This window comes from Bactrocera tryoni, chromosome 1, assembly GCF_016617805.1.
Source record: "Bactrocera tryoni isolate S06 chromosome 1, CSIRO_BtryS06_freeze2, whole genome shotgun sequence".
In the NCBI taxonomy this organism is placed as follows: Eukaryota; Metazoa; Arthropoda; class Insecta; order Diptera; family Tephritidae; genus Bactrocera; species Bactrocera tryoni.
Window position 1 is genome coordinate 81,866,864 of NC_052499.1, and position 26,676 is coordinate 81,893,539.

At 35.0% G+C, this 26,676-nt stretch overlaps 1 protein-coding gene across 15 annotated transcripts in view; it reads left to right on the forward strand.

Moving 5' to 3' along the window:
* The window catches only part of LOC120769560 (protein lap4), a 160,776-nt gene that overhangs the window by 41,138 nt on the left and 92,962 nt on the right, over positions 1–26,676 (forward strand). For 8 of the 15 annotated variants that reach the window (XM_040096724.1, XM_040096645.1, XM_040096651.1 and 5 more), the window contains exons 4-13: positions 3,117–3,285; positions 3,684–3,929; positions 4,047–4,214; positions 5,679–6,045; positions 6,622–6,673; positions 8,078–8,152; positions 18,858–19,075; positions 19,194–19,523; positions 19,716–19,798; positions 19,973–20,235. In XM_040096724.1, coding sequence (XP_039952658.1) covers positions 3,117–3,285; positions 3,684–3,929; positions 4,047–4,214; positions 5,679–6,045; positions 6,622–6,673; positions 8,078–8,152; positions 18,858–19,075; positions 19,194–19,523; positions 19,716–19,798; positions 19,973–20,235 — 1,971 coding nt within the window. Of the gene's footprint in view, positions 1–3,116; positions 3,286–3,683; positions 3,930–4,046; positions 4,215–5,678; positions 6,046–6,621; positions 6,674–8,077; positions 8,153–18,857; positions 19,076–19,193; positions 19,524–19,715; positions 19,799–19,972; positions 20,236–24,911; positions 25,086–26,676 lie in introns of those variants that run through there. The other 7 variants (XM_040096617.1, XM_040096624.1, XM_040096631.1 and 4 more) reach the window with 2 other exon arrangements.

Here is a 26,676-nt window from a genome sequence, read left to right on the forward strand (position 1 = left end):
ATAAAATGGTTATATATTGGTTATAAAATGCTTATATATTGGTTATAAAATGCTTATATATTGGTTATAAAATGCTTATATATTGGTTATAAATGGTTATATATTGGTTATGTATGACATTGAGAGCTGAGAGCGCTTAGAATGTGATGTTAAAATCTTCATTGGATTATTTGTTTACGTTCTCTTATTCGCATTCTGTTAATAAGTTAAAAAACATATATATTTCAACTCGTAAAGTAAAAGAATATATATGTATTTATAGCGCACACTACAGAGCGACAGAACACAAAAGGAAAAAAAAATCAAAAACCGAAGCTTTGAGAAATACAAAACAATTAATTTGCTCACGCAGTGGCCGAATTTCCTCGAATCCATTTAACTTCCTTTCTTGCTATCGCGTACATTTGTTACACGGTGTATTTATACCAACCATGGCCACTTAATCATCATCAAGCTCACCATCATTATGGTACACATTATTACCGACCTCTACGTTATCGTTCCAATCACCATGACCAACACCAAAATCGTTGTTGTTAGCCCGCAATGTCACGATAAACGCAAGCCAAGCGGCGCACGAACGCGTCAGCGGGCGGCGAGAACGGAAAAGTGGGTGCGCGACTGACATGTCGGAAAGTACCGAAACTAGGTCAACAAAAAAGAATGTTAAAGGATTTTCTATGCTACCACATTTTGTACACTCTCTCACTGCAGCAATCATCGTAAAACGTTCAACGTTGTGCTCTGTGTCGGCTAAATACACTCTTGTGCTCGCTTGTGTTTTCTCACCCTTTGAACTATTGTTTGTATTCTGCCTCATTATGCCGTTGGACATATGTAGGCATGTTGATGCTGTTGTTTTTATTACTTTTCACTTATATCAACTTGTTTGCATTTATATACTTTAATGCACATAAATACATATGTATGTATGTATAAGCAACGCGGCGCATTGCCCGTCTGATGCGAGTGGTGGGTGGCAGCGTCGGCAACCTTGTCGTGGTTGACGCTGTAAAGAAATCGATTCGGCGCAAATATTTGTACTTTGTATAATATTGCTGTTGTTGCTTGTTGTGGTTTTTGTTTTTTTTCCCATTCGACATCAATAACATGCAGTTTCCATTCCGCTTTAACAGTTTCTTTTATCACCTGAAATGAGTCCATTTCGTCGTTCCATCCGTTTGCTGTTCCCTCCGTGATTTATCAAAGATTTTGTCAACTGAAGATACTCGTTTGGCTCTCGAGCGCGTATTGATATCGCTATATTTCATCGCTTCCTTTGAAATTGTTTCGTGTCATCTAATTCGTGAGTTGGATTGTCTCGATCAACAAGTACTTATTGCGATAAAATTTGTGCTGGTTCGCGTTGTTTAATCTGTACACAATATTTATGTTGGCACAACAACATGTCGCATGTCGGTACATTTTGTTGTGTTATTTCTTTGTTAAACAATTATTAGTCATAAGTTCATCCTGGGTTTTTATGGAAGTGCTTGTCTTTAAAAGAAAGTTGTCAGACATTCTTTTGTTAGCTTCGAAGTAGAAAATGCTTCAAAATATCGGAGCACAACTGTTCGAACAGATACGAGGTTACAGCCGAGTTTACAACAGCGCACCAGCCGTTTTTCCTTTTCGCTGTTTGGTACCAATTGCAGATTCCACGTGCATCCAGGTACTTCTCCAATTTGTGTTTCTAACGGAGTAGAGGTCTTCCTCTTCCTCTGCTTCCTCTGGCGGTTACTGTGTCGAATACTTTCAGAGCTCATCGTATCATCGACTGCGGTATTCACCGCTGCCAATACGCAAAAGGCCATAAATCTTCCGTAGAATCTTTCTTTCGAAACTCGTAACGACGACTTATCATATGTTGTCAACATCCAAGCCTTTGTACCATATAGCAGGACGGGTATAATGAGGGACTTATAGAGTTTGGTGTTTGTTCGTCAAGAGAGGACTGTACTTCTCAATTTCCCACTCAGTCCGAAAAAGCACACGAGGAAGACGACGACATGGGTTTCGGTCTCTTCGACTAAACAACTCAACACTAAAGTTATTCCGCGTTGGATTTCGAGGCTGATATAGAGGCCTGACTATTAGCGGATGAGTTTCTGCTGAATCTGATAGAACACAATTCATATACTATTTGCCTTTTCTGGGGACTGCTTCCTGTGGACGGTCCAAATGTTGACGGTGCAGATCCGTATAAAGAGTTGGCCGTAGGAAACCAATTCATTATAAATGATTTCCCGTCAATCCCACCAAACGCATAGCAAAACCTTCCTGTCGCCGGCTCTCCTAGATTTGACCGTTTTTGCTGACCTTTCTTTTCATCACCAGTATCAATCCTCTTAAGAAATTAATAGATTTTGTTCCGATTCAACACTGATCCCCAGATTGAAAATGAATAGGTCTATGAGGTTTTCTCTATTAACCCGTGTAATATCAAGAGAACTTAAAAGACGGACAAACTAGAAGACCTCCATTCTTTCATTTCAAATTTACTGATACGGAATCGACGAAACCAAAATTGCGCCTGATTGGCTGTAACAGTATCAGAAACACAGAACATGTTATTCACATTTTCAGCCGCTAAGACTGAATCATTGGATGCTGCCAAGTTTGTGTTGAAATCGATAAATATTTATCACAATATTATCGACGTACTTTGTTGATTTTACTCCATAAATCTTATATACATATGTAATGCTTATATACATATGTAAGTACATATTTATCAAAATATTTGTATGTCCACATTACGTGGTGTTTGGTCACATTATTATCATGGGTTTTTTACACACAAGCACTTCTAAATCTGTTGGTATAAAAATAGAAATTTTCGGCATCGTTACTGACTTTAGCATAATTATTCAGTGATGTGAGCTAAATGGTTTATATCCGCGTACATGTGTCCTTTGTGGGCTACATGGCTTAAACATAAACGCAAATATTAAAGTCGGATCTAAATTCATAGTTTAAAGTGTTTAAAAATCAAAGGAGAACATGCTTTTAAAATTTTAGATATTTAATAATAAAATAATTTTATTGAATTTTTTAAAATTACCATTAAATTCTGATTACCAATGTTTGTAATTTTTCTTTTCTGTCTTTCACAGATATTCCAGACATTCCTGATGACATCAAACACCTACAAAACCTGCAGGTTGCTGATTTCAGCTCAAATCCGATTCCAAAACTACCAGCAGGGTTCTCTCAACTCAAAAATTTAACAGTTTTAGGTTTAAATGATATGTCACTCACCACATTACCAGTTGATTTCGGAAGGTAAGTTTGCTTTAATTGTTCAAATTCATTATACTCGTAGTTGTTTTGACTCACCAAAAAATATATTAAATTAATCGCAAAGTAGATTGTTATCGATAACAATTGACGGGTATTGACACTAATTGACATTGACATAGTAATCGAGTTCTTCGTCGCTTTGAAGATATATTTTAGTGAAACGTATTTTCGATTACTATTAATAGAATTGTAAACATAAAAATTCTTAAGATTAGATAAGATTAAATTTCTTTTTACTTATTCACTCGACTAATAAAATGAAAAACACAATTAAATTATAATCACAGAGTTTTAGTTTTAAAATATTTTTTATATTTTTATTTTAAATTCCGATCCTTGATCGCCTCTACGTCTCATTTGTAACTCCCTTTCAATTCCAGCTTAACACAATTGGAATCATTGGAGCTGCGCGAGAATCTATTGAAACATCTGCCTGAATCGATACGACAATTGACGAAGCTTAAAAGATTAGATTTGGGCGACAATGAAATTGAAGAACTGCCACCATATTTGGGCTACTTGCCCGGTCTGCACGAGCTCTGGCTCGATCACAATCAGTTAGAGAGGCTGCCACCTGAAATTGGGCTTTTAACCAATTTGACATATCTTGACGTTTCCGAAAACAGGTAAGTTTCGTTTGGTGATTTTTTGCTAGATTGCTCAATATAATTTATTACTTTGGTGTTACTACTTTTATATATTTTTTTTATATTTGCAAACCCTCTCTATTTTCTGTCTTGTAGGCTGGAGAAATTACCAAATGAAATCGGTGGTCTCGTGAATTTAACTGATTTAGACCTGGCGCAAAATTTACTTGAGACCCTGCCCGATGGTGTTGCCAAATTAAGTAGGCTGACAATTCTAAAACTAGATCAGAATCGTCTACAGAAGCTGAATCCAACTATAGGATGGTAAGTACACTCAAAAAATATATACATATATTTGTCATTTTTGGGGAGCATTTATTACGGTGTCATCCCGAAGTTTGATTGACCTATGCCTTTCCATTAAACTAATTAAATCTCTCATCTATTAAATGCTGAACTTAGTTTAATTAGTTCTTTGGGTTTCTTCGGTTAAAAAACAGCCTTTTTGAAAATTTTTTTTCTTATATAAAAGATGAAATATTTTTAACAAAGAAATTTGGAAATTTTTGAAAAATAATATTTTAAACTCGGGCATTGTAGATTCCAAAATCGAAAAAAATCCTTCGTCCAAGTCTTAAAGAATTGTATCTCAAAGACCTGTGTAAAATTTCATGAAGATCGGTTGAGTAGTTCTCGAGAAATCTTGCCAGTAAACTTCAAAAACACAGTTTCGAGAAAAAGGCCTTTAAAAACGACGCACTTAGGCTGTATCTCCGAAACAATTACTCGGATCAACCTGAAAATGTAGGTCAATAAAAAATCGTTTTTTTACTTTACCCGTCTACTCATGCAACCCATTAAGATTTCTACATTAGTGTTAAAACCTAGCTACTAGTTTCTCGGTTTTTGGTATATCGACTTGAAATTTTGCACTCGTTCTTTTCTTTCCAAAAAGCTGCACATTTCTCGAAACCGATATCGGATCTCTACACAATATAGTTGTCATACAAATTGATCGTTCAAACTCAAGTCCTTGTAAGAAAAACTGTATTATTTGATGAGATATCTTCACGAAATTTGGCTTAGATTATTGTACAGAGCAACGGTGCAATCTCCGAAGAAATTTCTCAAATTGAACTACCACAGCCTATACCTGTCATACGGATTGACCTATCAAGTCTCTGTATGGAAAACTTTTTTGTTTGTTAAGGTATCTCTGAGAAAATTTTTCAGATCGGACTACTGTAGCATATAGCTGCCATGCAAATTGATCGCTCAAAATCAAGATAAGGGTGGTTTTATATACTGTTGGGCCATAAAAAATGCACCTGTGATGGGTATTATTGCTCCGATGCAGTCGAAGTCAAAATTTTTTTGTTGCTTTTATCATGAAATGTAAAATTAATCACCGCAAATTGATTTTTGTAAGTAAGAATTCAACCAAAAGGCGAATATCTTGGCATTATTCGGTATTTGTGTGATTATCATACTACGCAGCCATAAATATTAGGCTTTGCAATTTCAATTTCACCCTTGTTTTGCTTAGATGCAATATGAATGTACATAAGTATAAGTGCCCGTATGTAGATACCTGGGTACGTCAGTGGCTGACGTCACCTTGATGATTTGCCGTCTGCTGCGGGGTTTCGTGGTTGACTAACCGCAATGGTTGTTATCTATTTACCGCTATGCATGTACACACACTATACTTATATATATTTAAATTTATAACATTACACTATTATTGCACTATTTCTAAACCTATTGGCGTCTCCTTATCTCTTCCAGTTGTGAAAGCATGCAAGAGCTGATATTGACCGAAAACTTCTTATCAGAGCTACCCGTATCGATTGGGCAAATGACTAAATTGAGCAACCTGAACGTGGATCGCAACGCATTGGAATACCTACCGGCCGAGATAGGGAATTGTGCAAATTTGGGCGTTTTGAGTTTGCGCGATAACAAATTAAAGCGACTGCCGCCAGAGTTGGGCAACTGTACGGTGTTGCATGTGCTGGACGTGTCGGGCAATCAGCTGCAATACTTGCCATACACTTTGGTGAATTTGCAGCTGAAAGCTGTTTGGTTATCGGAAAATCAGGCACAGCCGCTGCTAACGTTCCAGCCGGACACAGACGAGGCAACAGGTGAACAGGTGAGTGTACTGACGCGTATGCGCGCTCTAAGCCAAAGTACACAAGCACAGCAGAGTGATGGATAAGTGGCGCTTTTTATACAGATATATTTATATATACATATGTACATGATATATGTATATACATATATGTATGTATGTATGTATTTGTGTTTGTTTGTATCTACATATACCTACTTGTTAAGCGTTTGGATTTGTTGTGCAATGAGGGCAGCGCGCCGCAGGAAGTGTGCGCTGATTACGTTTTATTTTGTTGCTGCATGCGCGTGCCAAACGTAATTACGTGAAGTAGTTACGCCTTGTCGCTGCCAGCGGCGCTTTCGTTGCAACCTCATTACCCATAGCGTCGGCCACACTACACACAAACATACCGACGCTGTGTGTGCATGTAAATATTTCTTAATATTTACAGTTTACATATTTTCTGCTTTGTTTTCATTTTTGATTTGTCTTGTGTATTGCGGCCTGGAGTTCTAAATAACCCGTTTTTCGCATTTGTAAATGAGTAACTAATAATTGTGTGTTTTGTTTGTTTTCATTTTTGTCTCTTCTACCCCCTTGATTGCTGCTGCTTAGGTTTTGACATGCTTCCTACTGCCACAACAAGAATATCAGCCGATAACGCCAGGTGAGTTTCCAATCGTATTTTATGGTTTGTTTACAAAAGCAAATACTTTTACGAAATTATTATTGCTTAAGCGCTTTGGAAAATTTTTGATTATGTGCGCGAAAATTTTTCTTCGAATGAACATACATACATACATATCTTTTTGTGCGGTAGGGGTGGGGTAATCGTTGTGTGTGATGACGTGAGCTCTCAGCAAATTAGCTATGCTGCTGTGTTAGCGTTTGTTTCGTTCGTTCTATTGTCAGCTATGATTGAATCGTACAGGTTTTCGCATTGGCTGCTGCAGCCGTCCTGCGCGCGCTTACCGTTATCTACGTTTTAAGGTTTTTGTTTACCGCATTTTTAACCTGTTTTATTGCGTTGCCAAGAATAGGCACAAAGCGCATACCAGTGTTGTTTTTGTACAGGTGTACAAACACACACACACACACCCGCGATAACAACACATCGATCGCATCCACCATATCTATGAAGATAACACAACCAAGTTAAGCAATATAATTATTTGCGCCTCACTAAAAATATGAAATAAGCGAAATTTTCGTAAGCACAAACGCACGGAATTATGTACAAACATTGGCATGTTCATTATATAAGTTAATAACATAATTTGTAAAATTACACAAACAAGCAGCTCCTATATTTAGCGGTATTGTATAAAATTTTATAAATTTACGGTCGTGTAGCTTTTGGTTTTGGGTATTTTTTTTGTAATTTAATGGTCTTAAATGAAATGCATTATATACACGTGGCAACGCCACAACAAAAATTTGCAAATTTTTTTTTGTAGAATATTTCTTTTATAAAGTTGTCTCGTACTATTACTGTAACATTTCCAAATTTTCTTTCACACATTTCTTATTTTCAAAAGTATTTTCCAAAAATTTTTTCCTTCAAAACTATTTTTTCAATTTTTTTCATTATTTAAAATTTTTTTTCCATATTATTTAATTTTTTTTTTTTTTAATTTTTTTTTTTTTTTTAATTTTTTTTTTTTTTTTTTTTTTTTATTTTTGTTTTTTTTTTAATTTTATTTTGTTATTTCCAAATTCGTTTATAATTTCCAAATTCTTTTATAATTTCCAAATTATTTTTTTTTCAAAATTTGGTTTTTTCAAACATTTTTTCCAAATTATTTTTTTTTTTACAAATTTTATAGTAAGTAGCGCTAGTAATGCGGCAATGGTGATAAAGTTTTAAACAAAATTATTTATTTTAAAATACTAAATGGATACCACTTAAGGGAAATAACCAGTAAAACATTATTATATATAATTCTATTAAAATAATAATTTTTAAACCTAAAAGAAATAAATAAACACATACTTAACATATACTTAAGCCTACTATGTACGCACTTATACTCACACGCACCTATGTTAATTTATTCATTTGTGTTTAAAGACTACCCACCGGGTCTACTCTATAGATCGAGCGAAAAATTCGATTCGTCGGAGTTCCACGTTTACCAACAAAAAGGTTTGCCGCCATGCGATTGCGTAATTTGTTTATTTTTATTTGTTGATCTCTGTTGCTCGAACCTCATAGCCATAATATCAATTAAAATTTGAACAGTTGTGAACTTGTATTTCAATTAACCACATTTGCATTATAAAGTTGAACTTATAGTATGTATGTATTCGTATAAATATACATATACTATATATACATTTAATGTTTGAGTAACGCTTCCTTATAAATTTACATACACACATACATACACATATGCAACGTATGTGCATAATAATTACTAAAAGTAGTATTAATGCACTAAAACACTAGTTGAATTCCAAATCAGTTATTACAAAAATTACTAAAAATTATAATATACAAAAATAGTAGTAATTATAATAATAGTAGAAAGAAAGGCTAAACAATGTTTTCATGATTGAGAAATAATGTTCTGAGATGCAACAAGAACTAAAAACAATTAAATGCTAATGAAAAAAAAAAATATTTTTAATGCTTATGCTTTTATTTTGTTTTGCATTGATTTTTTATTTATAAAGTCTTTTATTATTTTTTTGCATTTTGTTTTGAATTTTTGTTTCGCACGCAAATCACTTTATTTTTTAAATTTAAGGTTCTTTATTTAGTATTCATATGCATAAAGGCTGAAGCATTTAAAAATGGTAAAAAGTAAAAAAAAATATTTAAAAAAAAAAAACGGTAAAAAGTAAAAAAAATATTAAAATTATAAAAATTATTAAAAAAAAATTAAAATTATTTAAAAAAATTTAAAAAATCGAATTATTGTAGTACATATTATGAAACCCCTTTACAAAATGCAGAGAGTATAACAAAAATTAAATCAATAATTTACGTGCCCTTAGACGTCAAGAGGAAGGTGAGGAGAATTGTTGAATTTCTAGAAGTTAAAAACGGTTTATCAGGATTTCTGGCACATTTAGAAGGAAACGTTGGAGGTCCTATAAAATGCATATACAGGGTTTTCCAATAAGTTTTCAAATTCTTTTCAAAAATGAAAACTGAAATGTTTTTTTATTTAATGTGAAGTACAAACATTACAATTAAGTTCTGAATATAACATCATTCAAATGGCCACGATGACCTATTTCGCTGGAGCAAATTCGCTGAACCTTAATTTCGAATACTTTTTCCACTAAATCTGGTCGTATGTCATGAATAGCACGAAAGCTCGAGGAGAGTCTGGTTTATTGCTAAAGATCGATGACTTCAAATAACCCCACAAGCAGTAGTCTAATGGTGTTAAATCATAACTTCTTAGAAACCATTCAATGTCACAATTTCTTGAAATAATTGAATATCCAAACTTTTCTCGCAATAACTCGGTTGTTGCACTTGCTGTGTGGCCCGAAGCCGCGACTTGTTGGAACCAGATGTTGTCAAGATCAACTTCTACCAATTGTGGCCATAAAGTTGGTTATCATTGATCTATACCTCTCTCCATTGGCAGTAATGGTGTCCCCGACTTCATTTTGAAAGAAGTACGATAACTCCACCAGACCAAAAACCGCACCAAACTGCCAATAATCCATTGACAATAACGGTGTCACAGCTTCATTTCCAAGGAAGTACGGAACGATTATTAGGTGAATGTAATGGTTGTTCATAAATAATTTGTGGACTTTCTTTGCACCAGAATCGACAGTTTTGTTTATTTACCGCACTACTAAAAATCGTTATCGTTTTGAAGTTGTTCCAAGGAAAAATCAGCGAATTCACGATGTTTACCGTGGTCTAATGGCTTCAGTTTCTGAGTGAGAACAATTTTATGTGAATGAAAGCCCAAATCTTGTTTCAAAATCAACCAGGTTGGGGTTGAAGACAGTCCCAGTTCTCGAGAATGTCTTGGAATTGTCAAATTGCGGTTATTAGCAACACTTGCCTGAACGGCAGCATAGAAAAAAAACTAAAGATCATGATATATTAAAAATGCCCGAAACGACATTTCGAAATCATATCATTCCTATTGGAAAACCAGGTAAAAATGGTCAGCATGACGGGCTGAGTCGGTAAAGGCATGCCAGTCTATGTGTTCGTCCGTCTTTCTGAATATATACGCAACCCTCAGGTTTTAAGATATCGGTCTGAAAATTTTCACTTTCTCTTTTCTCCCCGAGAAGCTGATCATTTGTTGGAACCGCCGATATCGCACCACTATTGCATACAAACATACCGATCAAACTCAAGTTCTTATATGGCAATCTTTTTTATCAATCAATCAATTTTATTTGTGGAGGGTATTATAGCTACGGTTCAACCTAAGTAAATATTTTTTTCTTTTCTTGGTTTATAAAACTATTGACCCTGCTTAATTAGTAATAATTTTCTTTGTTTTTTTCTTCGGAATTTAAATACATTTACCGCAATTAGTAGACACACAAATATTTAACATATTTTTTCATCAATTAAATCATATTTTTTTCCTAATTTGAGGCCAAAAATTAACTGTTTAAGGCATTTTTCGATATGCATATATAATAAATTAATTCAACAATATACAGTTATTATTAAGGTTGGTCCATTTTCATATGTGTGCCTATCTATTCGTTTGACCATCAAATTAGCAGCTGGGCAATATCATTGAGAAGTGATAGTTGTAGACAGTCTTTCAACATTTACTGCACACACATTATTTCCAGCTTATTTGATCAAAATTTACGTATATTTATTGAATATAATAGACTTCGTGGAGCTGTATGCAAGCTTGAATCACTCGAGTACATGGGTTAATAATCTTTTTATACAATTAATTCACCTATTTGACCTACATATTGAAATGCACTACAAATTTAGATATGTAAATATGTTTATTCAGCATACATATATGTACGTACATTCATATATACCCTATAATTTACCGGAAATGGATTCTTACTGGTCTTCTTATAAGTCGCTTTGCATACTCGCGCCATAAGCTAATTTGAATTCCCGCTCGGTGCTCTGCCTGACAAAGACTCTACAACTATAATTTATAAAAAATATGTCTGAAAGTATACATTTATGTTATTAACAGAGCCACCACAGTTATTTATGATAATGCCGTGCCAATTAACCGGCTGCGTAATGATTTGCCGCTTGAGTCTTTTACTCCGTGGATTTAGTGACCATAAATGTGCCATAGACAATACTTATAGAACTAACAGCTGATCAATACGAGCGGTGCTTAGACTGCCGAACGCTTTATACGTGAGTGACGTAAGCTGTGTTGTGCGAAAGGGCGTTGCCCAGCGCAAATTGTATGGTTTCTTTTGGAAGCTTTGATCATGAATCAGTTTGAGGCGGCGTTTGTAAGGCGGTGTCAAAAAGTATTATAACTGAGTAATAACAAAAAGCGACGACGCAGAATGAATTCAAGAGCGGAAACATCATGTAACACAGATTAATGACGTTAACTATGTTTTTATGTAAATCAAAGTAAAAAAAAAAAAAAATAAGAACAAACATGATTGTGATGTCTTAAGATAAAAACTCGTTCTTTTGTAGCTTTTGTCAAGGGAAAACCCATTTTCAGCTACAGTGTCGCTCTGTCTCCGACCTTGATTCGTATTTCCGGTGACTCTTCGAAGCGTGTAATTTGTAATACATGTTGTAAAATAGCTCAAGCTGTCTTTCTTAGAAACTTATAAATTAATTGAAAGTAACTGAACTTCACTTAAGCACGTTTTTGCAGGCTAAACAGTTTTAGAATCAGTTGTCGATTCATATTGGAGCTAAATCAGGCGAATGCGGTGGTTGAAAATTTAGCGAAAAGCTCTCGAAGAACAATGCAGTATGCGACGATGTCTTGATTTTTGACCTGCTTCGCCGTGGTATTTACGGTTTCGCCTCACCTTTGCCACGGCAATTGGCCGATGGATCGTCTGTTTCCGGGTCGTAAGCATAGATCTAAGACTCATCGCCAGTAATAACACGTTTCATGGCATCCTGGTTGTCGGAAAGCATTGTTTCACAGAGGTTAATGTGACGTTGATTTTCGATAAAATTGAGTGATTTTGAACCAATCGTGCTTTCACTTTTTTGGGCCCAAAAAAAATCCTCAAAAACATTTTGAAATATATTTATATATTTTAAACTTAGTATACCGTTATGTCATGAGTAAAGGCACGTGTGTACATGTAGTAATGATAAGAAATATCAAATCTATTTGCTGAATGGAATTTCATAGTAAAGTGTATTAGATATGAAATTGAATCATTCAATATATTGGTCACCAAAATAGGTTATCTTCAATAGCTGAAGGTCTAGTTGAACATTTCTTATCTTTACCATTGAATTGTGGTTTGGTAACACTTGTGGGATTACCAAAAATGATGGAAGAGCGATAAGCTCCAAAAAATTACTCACATGAATGCTACTGTTTACAAATATAGATTAAATGAACCTGCTAAAGGCGCATTCCAAGGCAAATGCGCTTTTATATTTAAGTGGAATTATACCTTTGAGGTTATGTTTGTGACGCTATTAGAAAGTGCAGTCTCCTATATCGAAATTACTAAATTATGAAACAATAAGCGATTTAGGGGTTGCTCTTATTTTTGAAGAATAGAAAAATTGAGAATGAAAAGTGTTTGACTTAAAATTGCGCTCTAGTTAATCGATTCAATTCGCGTTGAAATCTGCTTAGAAAAAGGTATTCATATTTTATGTCATAATAGCGTATATTAAGTGTGCCACCAAGTTTGTAACACTCAGCAAGGAACGTCGGAGATCCTATACAATGAATGTGGGAATGATCAGCCTGATGAACTGAGTTGCTTTAGCCATCTGCCTCTCTCTGTATAAGACGAATTAGTCCCTTAGTTTTTGATGTATCGTTCTGATTTGCATATGTCCTTTTCTCTTCAAAAGGCTGCTCATTTGTCGGAACCGACGATATAGGACCACTAAAGCCTATAGCTACTATACAAACTGAAAGAACAAGATCAGCTTCTTGTATAGAAAACTTTTTTATTTGACAAGATATCTTCACCAAATTTGGTGTGGGTTTTTGGCTAAGTCAATGATGCAATCTCCTAAAAAATTGTTCAGATCGGACCACTATAGCATATAGCTGTCATACAAACTGAACGAACAAAATCAACTTTTTGTATAGAAAACTTCTTTATTTCATAAGATATCTGTCTGAAATTTGGCGTAAGTTTTTGGCTAAGACAATAATGCAATCTACTAAGAAATTTTTTAGATCGGACCACTATAGCATATAGCTGTCATACAAACTGAACGAACAAAATTAACTTTTTGTATAGAAAACTTCTTTATTTCATAAGATATCTTCATGAAATTTGGCGTAAGTTTTTGGCTAAGACAATAATGCAATCTGCTAAGAAATTTTTCAGATCGGTTCACTACAACATATGGCTGTCATACAAACTGACCAAACAAAAATAACTTTTTGTATTAAAAACTTTTTTATTTGACAAGATATCTTCACCAAATTTGGTGTGGGTTTTTGGCTAAGTCAATGATGCAATCTCCTAAAAAATTGTTCAGATCGGACCACTATAGCATATAGCTGTCATACAAACTGAACGAACAAAATCAACTTTTTGTATAGAAAACTTTTTTATTTGATAATATATCTTCACGAAATTTGGCGTATGTTTTTGTTAAGGCAATAATGCAATCTCCTAAGAAGTTGTTCAGATTGAACCACTATAGCATATAGCTGTCATACAAACTGAACGAACAAAATCAACTTTTTGTATAGAAAACTTTTTTATTTCACAAGATACCTTCACGAAATTCGGCGTAAGTTTTTGGCTAAGGCAATTATGCAATCTCCTAAGAAATTGTTTAGATTGGATCAATATAGCATATAGCTGTCATACAAACTGAACGAACAAAATCAACTTTTTGTATAGAAAACTTTTTTGTATAGATATCTTCATGAAATTTGGCGTAAGTTTTTGGCTAAGGCAATAATGCAATCTCCTAAGAAGTTGTTCAGATTGAACCACTATAGCATATAGCTGTCATACAAACTGAACGAACAAAATCAACTTTTTGTATAGAAAACTTTTTTATTTCACAAGATATCTTCACGAAATTTTGCATGGGTTATTGCTTAAGGTAATGATATAATCTCCCAAGAAATTATTCAGATCGGAACACTATAGCATATAGCTATCATACAAACTGGGCGATCAAAATTGAGATAATAAATCTTTAACCCCTGGTATACTAAAAGAAATGCACCTGTGAAGTGTACTTCAACTTCGTTGCAGCTGAATTTAACGTTTTTTTATTATTTAAATTATTTAATTACATTGTTATAAAGCATTTTGTTATATAAATGTGTTTTGCCGCAACACGTAGCTAGAACTTGTTCTTCCGCGTGAATGTATCTAAAGTAAATTAACAGCAGCAAAAACTGTTTTTTGATCTCTATACAAATATCTGTATTCAGCGCTTCACAACTGCTATTACATAAATTAATAAATACGCTATGACAGCGGTTAGATGCAACGCCTTCGAGTCACAGCGAGCTGTCATGCCAAAAGTACATATTATAGACTTTGCTTTACCTAATAAATATTTATCCAAAACATTTCGCTCACTTGTTAATTAATAATAAATTATATTCAGCGACATTTTACGTTCTCTTCTAATTGTTATCTAAAGCCTAGAAGTCTAGTTCAAACATAGGCGTACACTTAAGTAGGGGGCAAAATGACGTATTTTGTGTATACTTTGTAAACTATTTGCGCTAATATTTTCAGCATACATTTTCTTTCTATTTAATTTTTCAATTATCATTATTATCCTTTACACTCTTCTTAGTCTGTAAATTATGAATTTTTGTTCGTACTTTTCTACTATGCGCACCTATTCGTACTTAGTCTAGTCTAGACTTCTTGCCATTGTGCAAACGCAGTACGCTGCTTGATATACATATATACATACATACTAAGTAATAATATTTTGTTAAGCTCAAATTATCTACGTTAAGTTTGTCTCGTGTGCTATTACTATTGTTGCCATTATATATCTACTTAGCTTATGTACATTCTCATGCGTACTTAGGCACTTATATATCTGCTTATATGCTGTCTTATCCGCGCACGCAGTCAACCTTCGATCTACATACGAGTTTGTATGTGCATATGTATGTGTGATTTTTTTGTCATTGCTTAGGTATGTGCGTTTATATTAATGTGATATGGGCGTTGGTAACAGTTTATTCCCGCTAAGCATAATAATAATATTTACATAAATCTTCATTCTAGCGCCAAGCGCGCCGTGAGTAACGCATAATTTAATTGAATAATAAAAAAATTAGAAGTAGAACAATAGGTCACAGCAATTTTCATGCTAATACATACCTCTCTACATACATACACATGCATATGACAGCAATTTTCTTTAGTTAGCACAAGTGTTACTTTGGAATGCGCACAAGTGTTACGTTAAAAAAAAACGTTTATGAATTGTATGTGTGTGTGTGTATCTGTTAGTATTTTTCGAAATTCATTAATTTATGCAAATGCTGCTTCGTTTGAAGTTAATATTTGATCATTTTCAATGTTCAAATTTTGAAGTTACTTTTTGAAGTTAATATTTGATAACACTAGTCAACAAATTGGAAAGAAAAATTTGCAACTGAAGTGCTAAGAGCGCTGTCGGGCATTTGAGTTCTCCTGATGACGAATTTGAGTCCGAAAATTTTCCGTCACGTACAGCTGTTTTTGTCACTTTAGTGATTAGTGGTGGTTTAACACCTACACCCCTTGAATAACACACAAACAATCCTGCGTGTTAGAAAATTTTTACTATAATTTTTGGGATTAACAACCCAAAATCAGCAAGAAGCAGCTTCTAACATCGTAATCGCAAAATGACTGTAAACTAGTGTAATTTTCTAGGTTGAAATTCTAAATTTTCTTCACTAATATCAACATGATAACAAACTTTAAGAAAGTTATTAAACTTCAAATGTCCAAATTACAGCTATTCTCGATTTTAGAATCATAACATAATCCGAGTTCAGTGGTTTCCTTAAGAAGTAATCAAGACTTCGTCAACCCAAGTAAAACCGAGATGGTTTTATTTACTGAAATATATAAGATCCCGGTGGCACCGCTGCCTGATATGGGAGACATCTGTCTGCAATTGGCGGATACAGTGAAATATCTAGGGCTTACCCTGGATAGGAAGCTTTCATGGGAGCCGAATAACTAAGAGAGAGCAAAAAAGGCGTCGATTGCCTTATATTGCTGCAGAGGAGCCATTGGCAAAAGGTGAGGCTTCTCACTGAAAGTTGTCATCTGGCTCTACGATACCATAGACAAGCCCATTATGTTTTATAGAGTCTTTATCTAGTGGAGGGCTCTAGAAAAGACCACACTTGCAAAGAAACTCGAAAGCGTTCAACGTTATCCTGCACATTGTGTCTGTAGACATCGTCAGATATGACTGCGTAAGTTGCTATTATCCGTTCGAGGAGGGAGGCAGTGAGCTTCTTTACAGATGGGTCAAACCTCTGGGGAATTTTGGTGGAGGGGTATACTGTCAAGAGCTCTCTATCAACTCCAGCTTCAAATTTTCTGTTTATTGCAGTGTCTTCCAAGCAGAGGTTGCAGCTCCGAAGTGCAGCGACCTTCAGAGAAGTTATCATTCACTCAGATAGCAGAGCGGCGGTATTAGCCTTGTACTCATTAACAATGCGTTCAGGTTGGGCGAGGAGTGCCTAACTTCGCTATCAATAGAATCGAGTGTCTTTGTGATATGATTGGTATGGGTGCCTGACCATAGCGAAACCGCAGGAAATTGCAAAGCTGATGAGCTTGCAAGGAAAGGCACTCTAGAACCGCTATCAGTAGAATGGGAGAGGGTCGGTGCTCCCGTATCCTTTTGTGTTCTACTACTGGATAGCTGCTTTTCGTGGAAGCTTGGTCAGCGCTGAGATGAGGTGGAAACAACTCAATACTTCCTTCTAGACTGTCCCACGTTTGGGAGGTCAAGACTTAAATACTTGGGAGCGGATACCTTCAGACATCACACCAAACTAGGCGGGAGTGGAAATTAAACGCCTGCGCAAATTTGTGCTGGCTACTAAGCCTTTTTCTACTAAGCTTTTAAAGACTTCTTTATTCTCTATGGCTTCATAAAGGACTACATATAGCAGTCCACGTCCGATCTTTGATCAACCATCTTACCTAATGAACGTTATTGTTTTCCTTTTCATGATTTCTGTCAAAAATGTGAGCAATCCTGCCAAATACTTTCAAAAGTGTTTGCCAGCAGTGTGACCTCAGGGGTTGTTATCTGCGTTTTCAAGTTCAGTAACCTTCAGTAAAATAAAATCCTGTTATAGTTCCAACGCGGGTATGCCGGCAACTAAAATCGAGTAGGCTTCCTCATTTCCGCCCTATAAATAAGTCCTTTTTATAGCGATTATACGGATGTGGTTTACGCCCTAGTCATATACTCAATGTAATTTTGCGAATCCTGAATAAAATGTGGTTTAACTCGTTTAAAATCACTTACGAAGGTAGTAAAAGGTAGAAGGAAGGTAGCTTGAATGAGTTTACTTCAATCTTTTTTCGTCTTGAGATAAGCTTAAGTTCAAGGAAGAACTGATAATTTCCGATTTTACTTTGAAGTTTTTTTGCATATGATATTCTGGTGCTGAATGTGAATTTCTATGCCAGTAAAGTAATTAACTCCTCATTATTATTCTTATTCGAACTTTTTGTTATTCCTTTACACTTTCATTGTTTCATATAACATTAATTAGGGGTTTTCCCATTCTGAATTGCTTTGGAACGTGTCTAAAGCGCTGACAGATTTCCATTTTTCATTTTCCATTATCTGATTATTTAGATTTTAATATTGCTATTATATAGATACTGATAATTATATATAACCTACATCTAGCAATGCTTATGAATATTAAATACCATAAATAATCAAAAAACGGACTTTTTATACAACTAACACATGTACTATATACTATATAATATGAATAATATTTTATATATGACTATTTCACTAAGCAATATTACTCATATTAATATCCAATCATTTATTAAATAACTAGAATGCTGTTAACAGAAGTTGATAATTGTATTGCAAGACTGATAATCAGTGCTAACTATAAACTATTTATACCGCTTAAAATAGATTTTCCATAAATATGTCGCTAGTATTTTTAAGGAGCACACCTAGTTTGACGACCTAAAATAAGGTCGATCCCCAACGGTGCTAAAAAATGTATTCCACTGATGCAGTAATTTCCTGATGGCCGTCGATAAAACTAAAAAAGTTCTCTACCAGAAGATATGTTCCTTACAATGTTAAAAACAAACGGCGTCATATTCAAAAAACAGTTGAAATTCACCCGAAGTTTTGGTGGTTTTTAATCCGAATTTAATTCGAATTTTTAAAAATTTGTTTAAGGACTTATTTTTGAAGGTCTAAAAACAGTTTTTTTTTTTCAAATTTCTAGACCAGAATACCCCTTTAAGCTGCTTGAACTGAACTCGGCTATACTTTAGAGATCTGTATTGATTTTGATTTTTTAATTTCATACTAGGTGTGCCTCTTTTGTGCATTAGCGAAGCATATGCATGATCAGAATATAAAAAACGTTCAATAATACTTAACCGATATAGAAATAATTTTGAAGTATCATAAATACAAATATATACGAAAATGTCCATATTAAATAATGTTTTACCGATTTTCGTATTCTTAGCACGCGAACTTGAAACCGATTCGGATGGTTGGGAAGAGCGTGAAGCTTCTAGAACACATTCCGTTAAATTCTCCGAAGAATCCACACAGGAGAAGGACACACCGTTTGTCCGACAAAATACACCACATCCCAAGGAGCTGAAGGCAAAGGCGCATAAACTATTTGCCAAGGATCGCAGTCGACCGGAAGACGGCAATTTGGATACAGTCTCCGAAGAAGTAAGTGAACCCATACTTTCACAAAAGGAATTTAAGCTTTTGTATCACGACAGCATATCATTTTCAACACAAACAATCAACTTTCAACAAAATTAAACTTTTCATTATTTGTTTGCAGGCATCAACAAAGTTCGCTGTTAGCGGTACGGCACGAATCGGCGCTAATTCCACCATAGTAGAGAATATAGCCGAGACAAAACCCATCTATGAGAATCATCAGCAACAGCCGGTATCGCCGAAAACGCCAACAACAGCGATTTCATTCGCCCCACAGCCTGTTATCGCCCAGACAGCGGGCACACAACCACAGTCTGCTGTTAACGCTGTAACAGTACATGAACCGATAGCAAGTGTTGCGCCCGAACATGGTAATGCCGCTGTAGTGGTGGCTGCAGCCGCAGTAACAGCGGCAGCTAGCGTTACCGGCGACGAAGAAGAGGAAGACTTTGTAAGTGTAGACAGAAACCTTTCGAAAGTTTTTTAACTGTTAACCGTTTCGTACTTCTAACATAACATTTCGTGCTTTTCACATAACATGTCGTACTTTTAACATAACATTTAGTACTTTTAACATAACATTTCGATTTCGAATGCTCATAACAGTTTGTATATAAACTTTGTTTTTGCTGTTACTTTACAGGATGAAGCGGAAAGACGTGTGGGCTTTCAAGTTGAAGGCGAAGACGATGACTTCTACAAGCGGCCAATGAAATTGCACAGACGGTAAGGGGGCACTTTTAACTAATGTATTTATATGATTTTTTTATTATGTGATTTTGATGTCCCTTTTGTTGTAATTAATAGCTGTGGTCATTTAAAGCGCTCTTATGAAATAACTTTTCTGTACTTGTAGTTATTATTATTATATTTCTTATATATTTTCTTTGATTTCTGCAGTGACACTCCGCACCACTTGAAGAACAAGCGTGTGCAACACAATCTCACCGATAAAAAATCAAGTGAAATTCTCGCCAACGCTTTGAATCAAGAAAAGAAAACTTCACAACTGGCTCCAGTTCAATCGCCCATCCAAGAGAACGAGGCTGCCGAGCAGAGTGAGCAACAACAATTGCAGCAGCAACAACCTTTCGCCGCACCAATCTCACCCATACCACCGCCAACGGTGCCTGGTTCACTGCCAGCAGGACAATTACTTGATGGTGAGTCTATTTCCCAATTTCAATTTGTTTCCATTGCTGAAATTCCAAAAATGCGCAGAATTTTGTTGTTTTCTCAACACATGTTGAATGTCTTAATTTGAGAAGCTATTTGCAAATCTTAATCAGTTCTACAATGTATTAGAATATTAGAATGCATTTGTATATATCTAACAGTGTGCGCACCACTAATTAGTGACGAATTCGCACATTCCTCAACGCAAAACAATCGATAAATCAATAGATTAGGTTGTGAAATGACTTATGACGTCTGTGGAAAATTAAGTAGAAAAGCAAATTCAAAATCTACAAGAATGTCTCACAAGAATAATGAATAACGTTTTCTTTTGAATGTAAGTAGAGACTGTTGAAGAGTTAGTGGCTAATTAATTGTCAAAAAAAAAACATTACAAATCATATTTAATCAAAATAATGATTTTGCATAGGGAAAAGAAAATTCTTTTTCACACCTTTAGCAAGAATGTTAAAGAAGTGATGAGAATATTTAACCAGGGAGCGCAAAAGTCATGTCAAAGATCTGTTATAGCATTGACAGACGGCTTAACTGATTTAATCCGTATTAATTCAGGAGTTAGTGAAGATAACTCCGTTGCTAACTCTCATTTAATCCCCAAAATTTTAGAAGGTTAGCTGCATTTTTGTTGGCAACATTGTTAAAAATGGCCAATTTTAAAAAATTGTGAATGAAAAACAAGCAACACTGACAGCTGTTTTTCAAATTTTCAATAATAAAAAAAATTGTATCCTTCGATCGATTACGAGGCCGTCCTCTTAATAAGAACTGTGAAAAATTTCAATAAGATTCTTCAATAGTTTCTGAGAAATCGTGACCACCGAATTTGAAAACGATGTTTCGAGAAAAATACGACTAAAGTTTGAAATAGCCGACCGGTCTAGTCTAACGGGCCGCTTTCCCAAAGGTTCTATCTCTTACACGTTTTTTGCGATTGCCTTGAAATAATTTTTGACATATGTACATACTATAGTATTAAAAAAAAATAAAAGTTTTTTCAAATTTCAAAATCCACGTAACCTTTTAATACCAACGGATCAAATATGAACTGGAACGATAACATAAACTACATTCTCACATATTGTAATTAAAATTGTATGTCATGTCAACGCTTAGTTTAATTTAGTACTTGTTATAAGCCTCAGCTGGGTTAGCCTTAAGTGAAGGGTTCTGCTCATTTTTGAAGCGACGTCATATGCATAAATCGACGTAATGTCACGATTATTCAATGTATTTGTTCTCAGCTTTGTTGTCACGCATCTCGTTTGCGACCTCTACTCGACGCTGATTTTGCAAAAAGATTTGGTGTTTCGATACGACTCGGGCATTGATTCGCTTTATACCCAAAACATTAACCAAAGTGGTTGAACCGATCCATAAGATATGTATGTTGAGATCGTCTGTAATCTCTTCGATGCTATCACGACGATTTTCAAGCACTGTTTCTTTAACTTTTTCAATGTTATCGTCAATTCATTGTCATAAATGAATGAATGACTCGCATAACATAGAGATTACAGACGATCTCAAGTTTTTTCTGACTTCACGACCTTCTTAATGCCTTGTGCCACTCAAATACTTGTGTTTGTGATAAAGTAGACTCCCCAAAATATGTGAAGAATCGCCAGACAAACTTTTTGCGCAGTAAACAAAGAGCTGCCAAACATACATACACTCATTGACATATGGAGATCAAGATTTACGAACCTAAAAACTGTTGTTCTAATCTAAATTCTTTTAATATTTTTTTTAAATATTTTTTTAATATTTTTTTTTAATTTTTTTAATAATTTTTTTATAATTTTTTTATAATATTTTTTTTAAATATTTTTTTAATAGTTTTGTTTTTAATATTTTTTTTAATAATTTATTTTTAGTAATTTTTGTTTTTTTATTTTTTAATATTTTTAATATTTTTTTAATAATTTTTTTTTAATTTTTTTTTTAATAGTGTTTTTAATAATTTTTTTTTTAATATTTTTCAATATTTTTATAATAATTTTTTTATAATTTTTTATAATTTTTAATATTTTTTTTAATAATTTTTTTAATAATTTTTTTTTAATAATTTTTTAAATATTTTTTTAATAATTTTTTTATACATTTTTGATATTTTTTAATAATTTTTAATAGTTTTGTTTTATAATTTTTTATGGTTTCAAAAAAAAACAATTATTAAAAAAAAATTATTAAAAAAAATTAAAAAATATAAAAATTATAAAAAAATTATTAAAATATTGAAAAAAAATATAAAAAAAAAACATTTTCAAACTTATTTAAATTTTGTAAAAATTTTTTTAATATTTTTTTTAAATATTTTTTAAATATTTTTTTAAATATTTTTTTAAATATTCGTTTTAAATATTTTTTTAAATAGTTTTTTTAATATTGTTTTTTTTTTTTAATTTTGTAATAATTTTTTAAATAATTTTTTAAATAGACCAATCCGCGTCAAATGTGATCAGATGGTAATATGATAGTGAAGGGTCATACTTAAATTTTCAAAGGGTTATTGTTAGTTCATTAATTATTTGAAAATTATACAGATTTAGATTTAAAAATTTCCTCCCCAGAAATATTCATAAAGTCTGAATATTGATTTCTCTACCATTTATAAAGCCCTTTGCATGCAAGATACAAACGATGTTACATAATAATTTTAGCTGAAATGTTTGCCATCCTACTGCTTACTTAAATTTCATTATAAATTAATTTGACCTTGAACTTTGATGTATTATAATACAAAAATCATAAAAAATATACCAAAAAGATGCTTAAAATAACAGACCAAGCTTTCAGCTAACTATTTGCATAAATAATAGCTTAGCCACAGAAAGGCATTACAAAGTCAATCATTTGCCTGCAACTTTTATTGATTCGTTAAATGCGACAAATATTTTCCAATCAAACGGTGTGCATGAAAAGCGCACTTTTTCCGTAAGTGAAAATAATTTTTTCAGCGCTCACTGCTTGTATTTATTCAAATAGCCTATTTTTTCACAGCATGAACTTATTGCGTCACAGTGATGCAATGCTTGGGCGCCCAAGCCCAAGCAGCGAAATGACATTAGTATAGTTGCATACATATGTACATACTTGCGTATACACATATGTTCATATAGACTATATGCACATTTTTGGTGAATTATTTGTGAATTGTTGTTATTGTTGTTGTTCATTCTGTTTTGTATGTCAATATGTTACTTCACAACTTTCGTCTAATTGGTAAAACAAACAAAAGCCATAATTACGAGTACGAGGTGAGGCTCTCTGTTTGGATTTGCCAACTTCTGAGAAAATTAATCTCCTCACGTACGCGCCGAAATAATGTTGACAATGCGTTAAAGCGAGTTTTACTTCACTCCCGACACAATGAAACGACCAAACGATGCCCTGGACAACTATGCGGCCAGCTACTGGCTGGTAATCGCCTAATGATAAGCAAGTCAAAATAAAAAGCCTACGAGTTTTGATTACATTTACGGTATTTTTTGTGACATTGAAATTGTGCCAGGCTGAAAAAAACTAAGACGAATAGAGAAAACGAAAAAAAGAGAAAATCAAACAAAAACTAGAAGAATGAAGTAATTTTTATTTGGAAAACGTGCAGCGGCAGCCTGATGTCGTCGTCGTCGGGCCTTTCGATTTCATTAGCTGTGGCCGGAGCAGCCACAAAAATATGGATATCACGTAGAGTCGCACACAGCACAAATGGCAATAGAATGTTGCAGGGGTGGCAGGTGAGGCAGGTGAGGAGTTGGGGTAGACTGACTCTCACCTTCTTTGGAAAACATTCTCGAAACTGTTATTACGCTAAATGAGCAACAGAGCACATACATAAATACAACGCATACATATGTACATAGATACAAACACGTATATTTATTCGCACATAATGAGTAGTGATAAGGCCTGCGCTTCAGATCTGTGTATTTGTCTACAAACATACATACATACACATATGTGTACCTACTTATGCACACACAGACTTTTAATATTAGCAGCAAATTAAATTTGAACGCTCGCTACTCACGCTCAGAAGCCTCAGTATGAAATAATTGTGCACTACACCTGCTTGAGGCAATCTTATTTTTGCCCAACGCCGGCCGCGCGCCCCACCCTCCGCCTAACAGTGCCGTCAGTTTTGTTTTGAGCACTATGTGTTGTTGCTATTTTTGGACTTTTGCGCTGCACAAGTGGAGCAGTAAAAATTATTCACTCTCCAGCGCACCGCTATTGCTGACAACAACAACAAGCATACATACGCACACACACACATCAGCAAAGCGGTAGATGGATTGGTAGCACGGCGTAGAGAGGCCCGTTATTTCGACCCATATGCAGAATTTGTCGTAGGCCTGAAACCTACAAGAGCGCTTAGGACTGTCTGTGTGTGTGTGGCAATATATCGATAGCGGGGTCAACGGCGCGGGTGAAGAAACACACACACACACACATAGCTGAGTGCGCTGAGCGCGCCGCTAAAAGAGCAACACACCGGCGCTTTTGCACTTGTGTATGTGTGTGCAGTTGCTTGTGCGCTTGTAGGGCCGCTGTACGGCGGCGTGTGTGCGCGGCTATGAGCTGCAAGTGCTCTAGCTACGCCAGCTCATTTCAGTTATTCAAAAGCATTACACTTGTCGGGACAAAACAAAGCTGTGCACACGCTTTACCGCTATTTTAACGGCGCAGACATTTACGTCGCAGACTTAATTATTTCTATGACACCTCAACGTGTGACTGTCATTCGAAAATAATTCGGTTCAAAGCAGAAGAAAGCCATAAAGGCGAAAACAAACAGCAAACTCAACTGAAACAAGTACAAAAACATACCGAAAAAAGCTGGCGAACAGCGCGCACAGAGGCGTTGGAAGCTGAAGTTGTGTAGCGCGCTTGTGGTGGCGTTGTGTGTGTGTGTCGCAGTTGCGTCAGTGGCCGGAGATAAAAACAAATTTGAGCTGTGCGCGTTGCTTAAAGTCGCGTCTAAAGAAGCGCCTACGTTGTGCTTAAGGAGTCGTGTCAAAAGAAAGCAGCAATAAGCAAATAATACAACAAAAAGAAACACCTACAATCGCGCATTACTCATACTCCCTGTAGCACCGCGCGGGGCGCTTCCGCAGACCAAGCACAGCACGCGCTGCAGCTGAATTACGCGTTCATTTGTTTCTGTTAATTCGCGCATTTTTCCAACACTCCAAACTCTGCGCGACCCCCTCGCGCTCTCCTTCGCATTATTGCAATGTTTGCGCTTGCTTGTGTGTGTGTGTGTGTGTATTATCTTATCCATCGACTGCATTAAAGTTGATTGTGCACATTTTAAGCAGTTCGCATTCTTTACTTGAAGTTCCACCACCTCAATTTGTATTACGCGCTGTGCGCCCTTCGTCCGTCCGCCGCTGCCTGCGCTGCTGCTGCTGGCGTTGCGTGGCTTTGCGCTGTTTTTTTCGCTTTTCTTGGCGTAATTTGTTGCATTTTATTTGCATTTGCAATTCATACCAAAGAAAGCAAACAGGCAAGCAGGAAAGTGCAGCAAGTAAGTATTTAGTTACTTACAAAAGCACCGGGGGCGCAACGAAGTGCCGTGGCGCGGTGCAGCGCATCGGGCAAAAATCCGAATTCTTAGCGCAAGAGTGGATTCACTTGTTTAACTTTAACAAATACAACAATAAATAATGGTGAAAAAGTTGCGGCAGCAACTCGCACTCGAACTCACTCGCTCATTCGTTATTCCACGCATTTGTGGCAAGGAGCCAATAGCGATTTGTATTTTATTTTCCGATTCCATCTTGTTGAGCAGTAGTTCCTGCTTATTTATTTATTTTCTATTTTTTCCATTCATTCTTTTTGCGAGGGCGACGACTGCTACTCCGCAAGGGCTCCTCCGTTTTATTTTTTCAACTCCCGCATACATTTTTCCGTTCGAAATTATTTTCTTATTCGCAAATTTTATTTGCATGCATAGTACATACTGCTGCCTTATTGGTTGGTTGCACAAGGAAAGCAAACAATATGCGATTGCCATTGCATTTCGATGTGTTCATACGCATTCCCCGTAGTAATATGGCAAATCCCAAACAGATAGTGAGTGTCCTAGTGCGGGCATTTGCACTTAGTAGTTTTGTGGGCACTAGTGTGGCGGCATTTAAAATTTTCCGTATTTGAATGAAGCTGAATTTTGTCAATCAAAGTGTTTTGAATATCTTTAATTTTTTTCAACTAAATTGAAAGCGTTATATTTAACGTTTCTTGGTTGAGAAAAAAATGTGATTTTAAAAAATGTGATTTTCATATCTTGGAAGTCTTTTAACTGACATGCGAAAATCTTTGATTTTTCCTGCCAAAATCCAAATTCATCAATTAATCGATTTTAGATTACACAAGCGGGTTGATCCCAAAGCATGTCTTGTCTT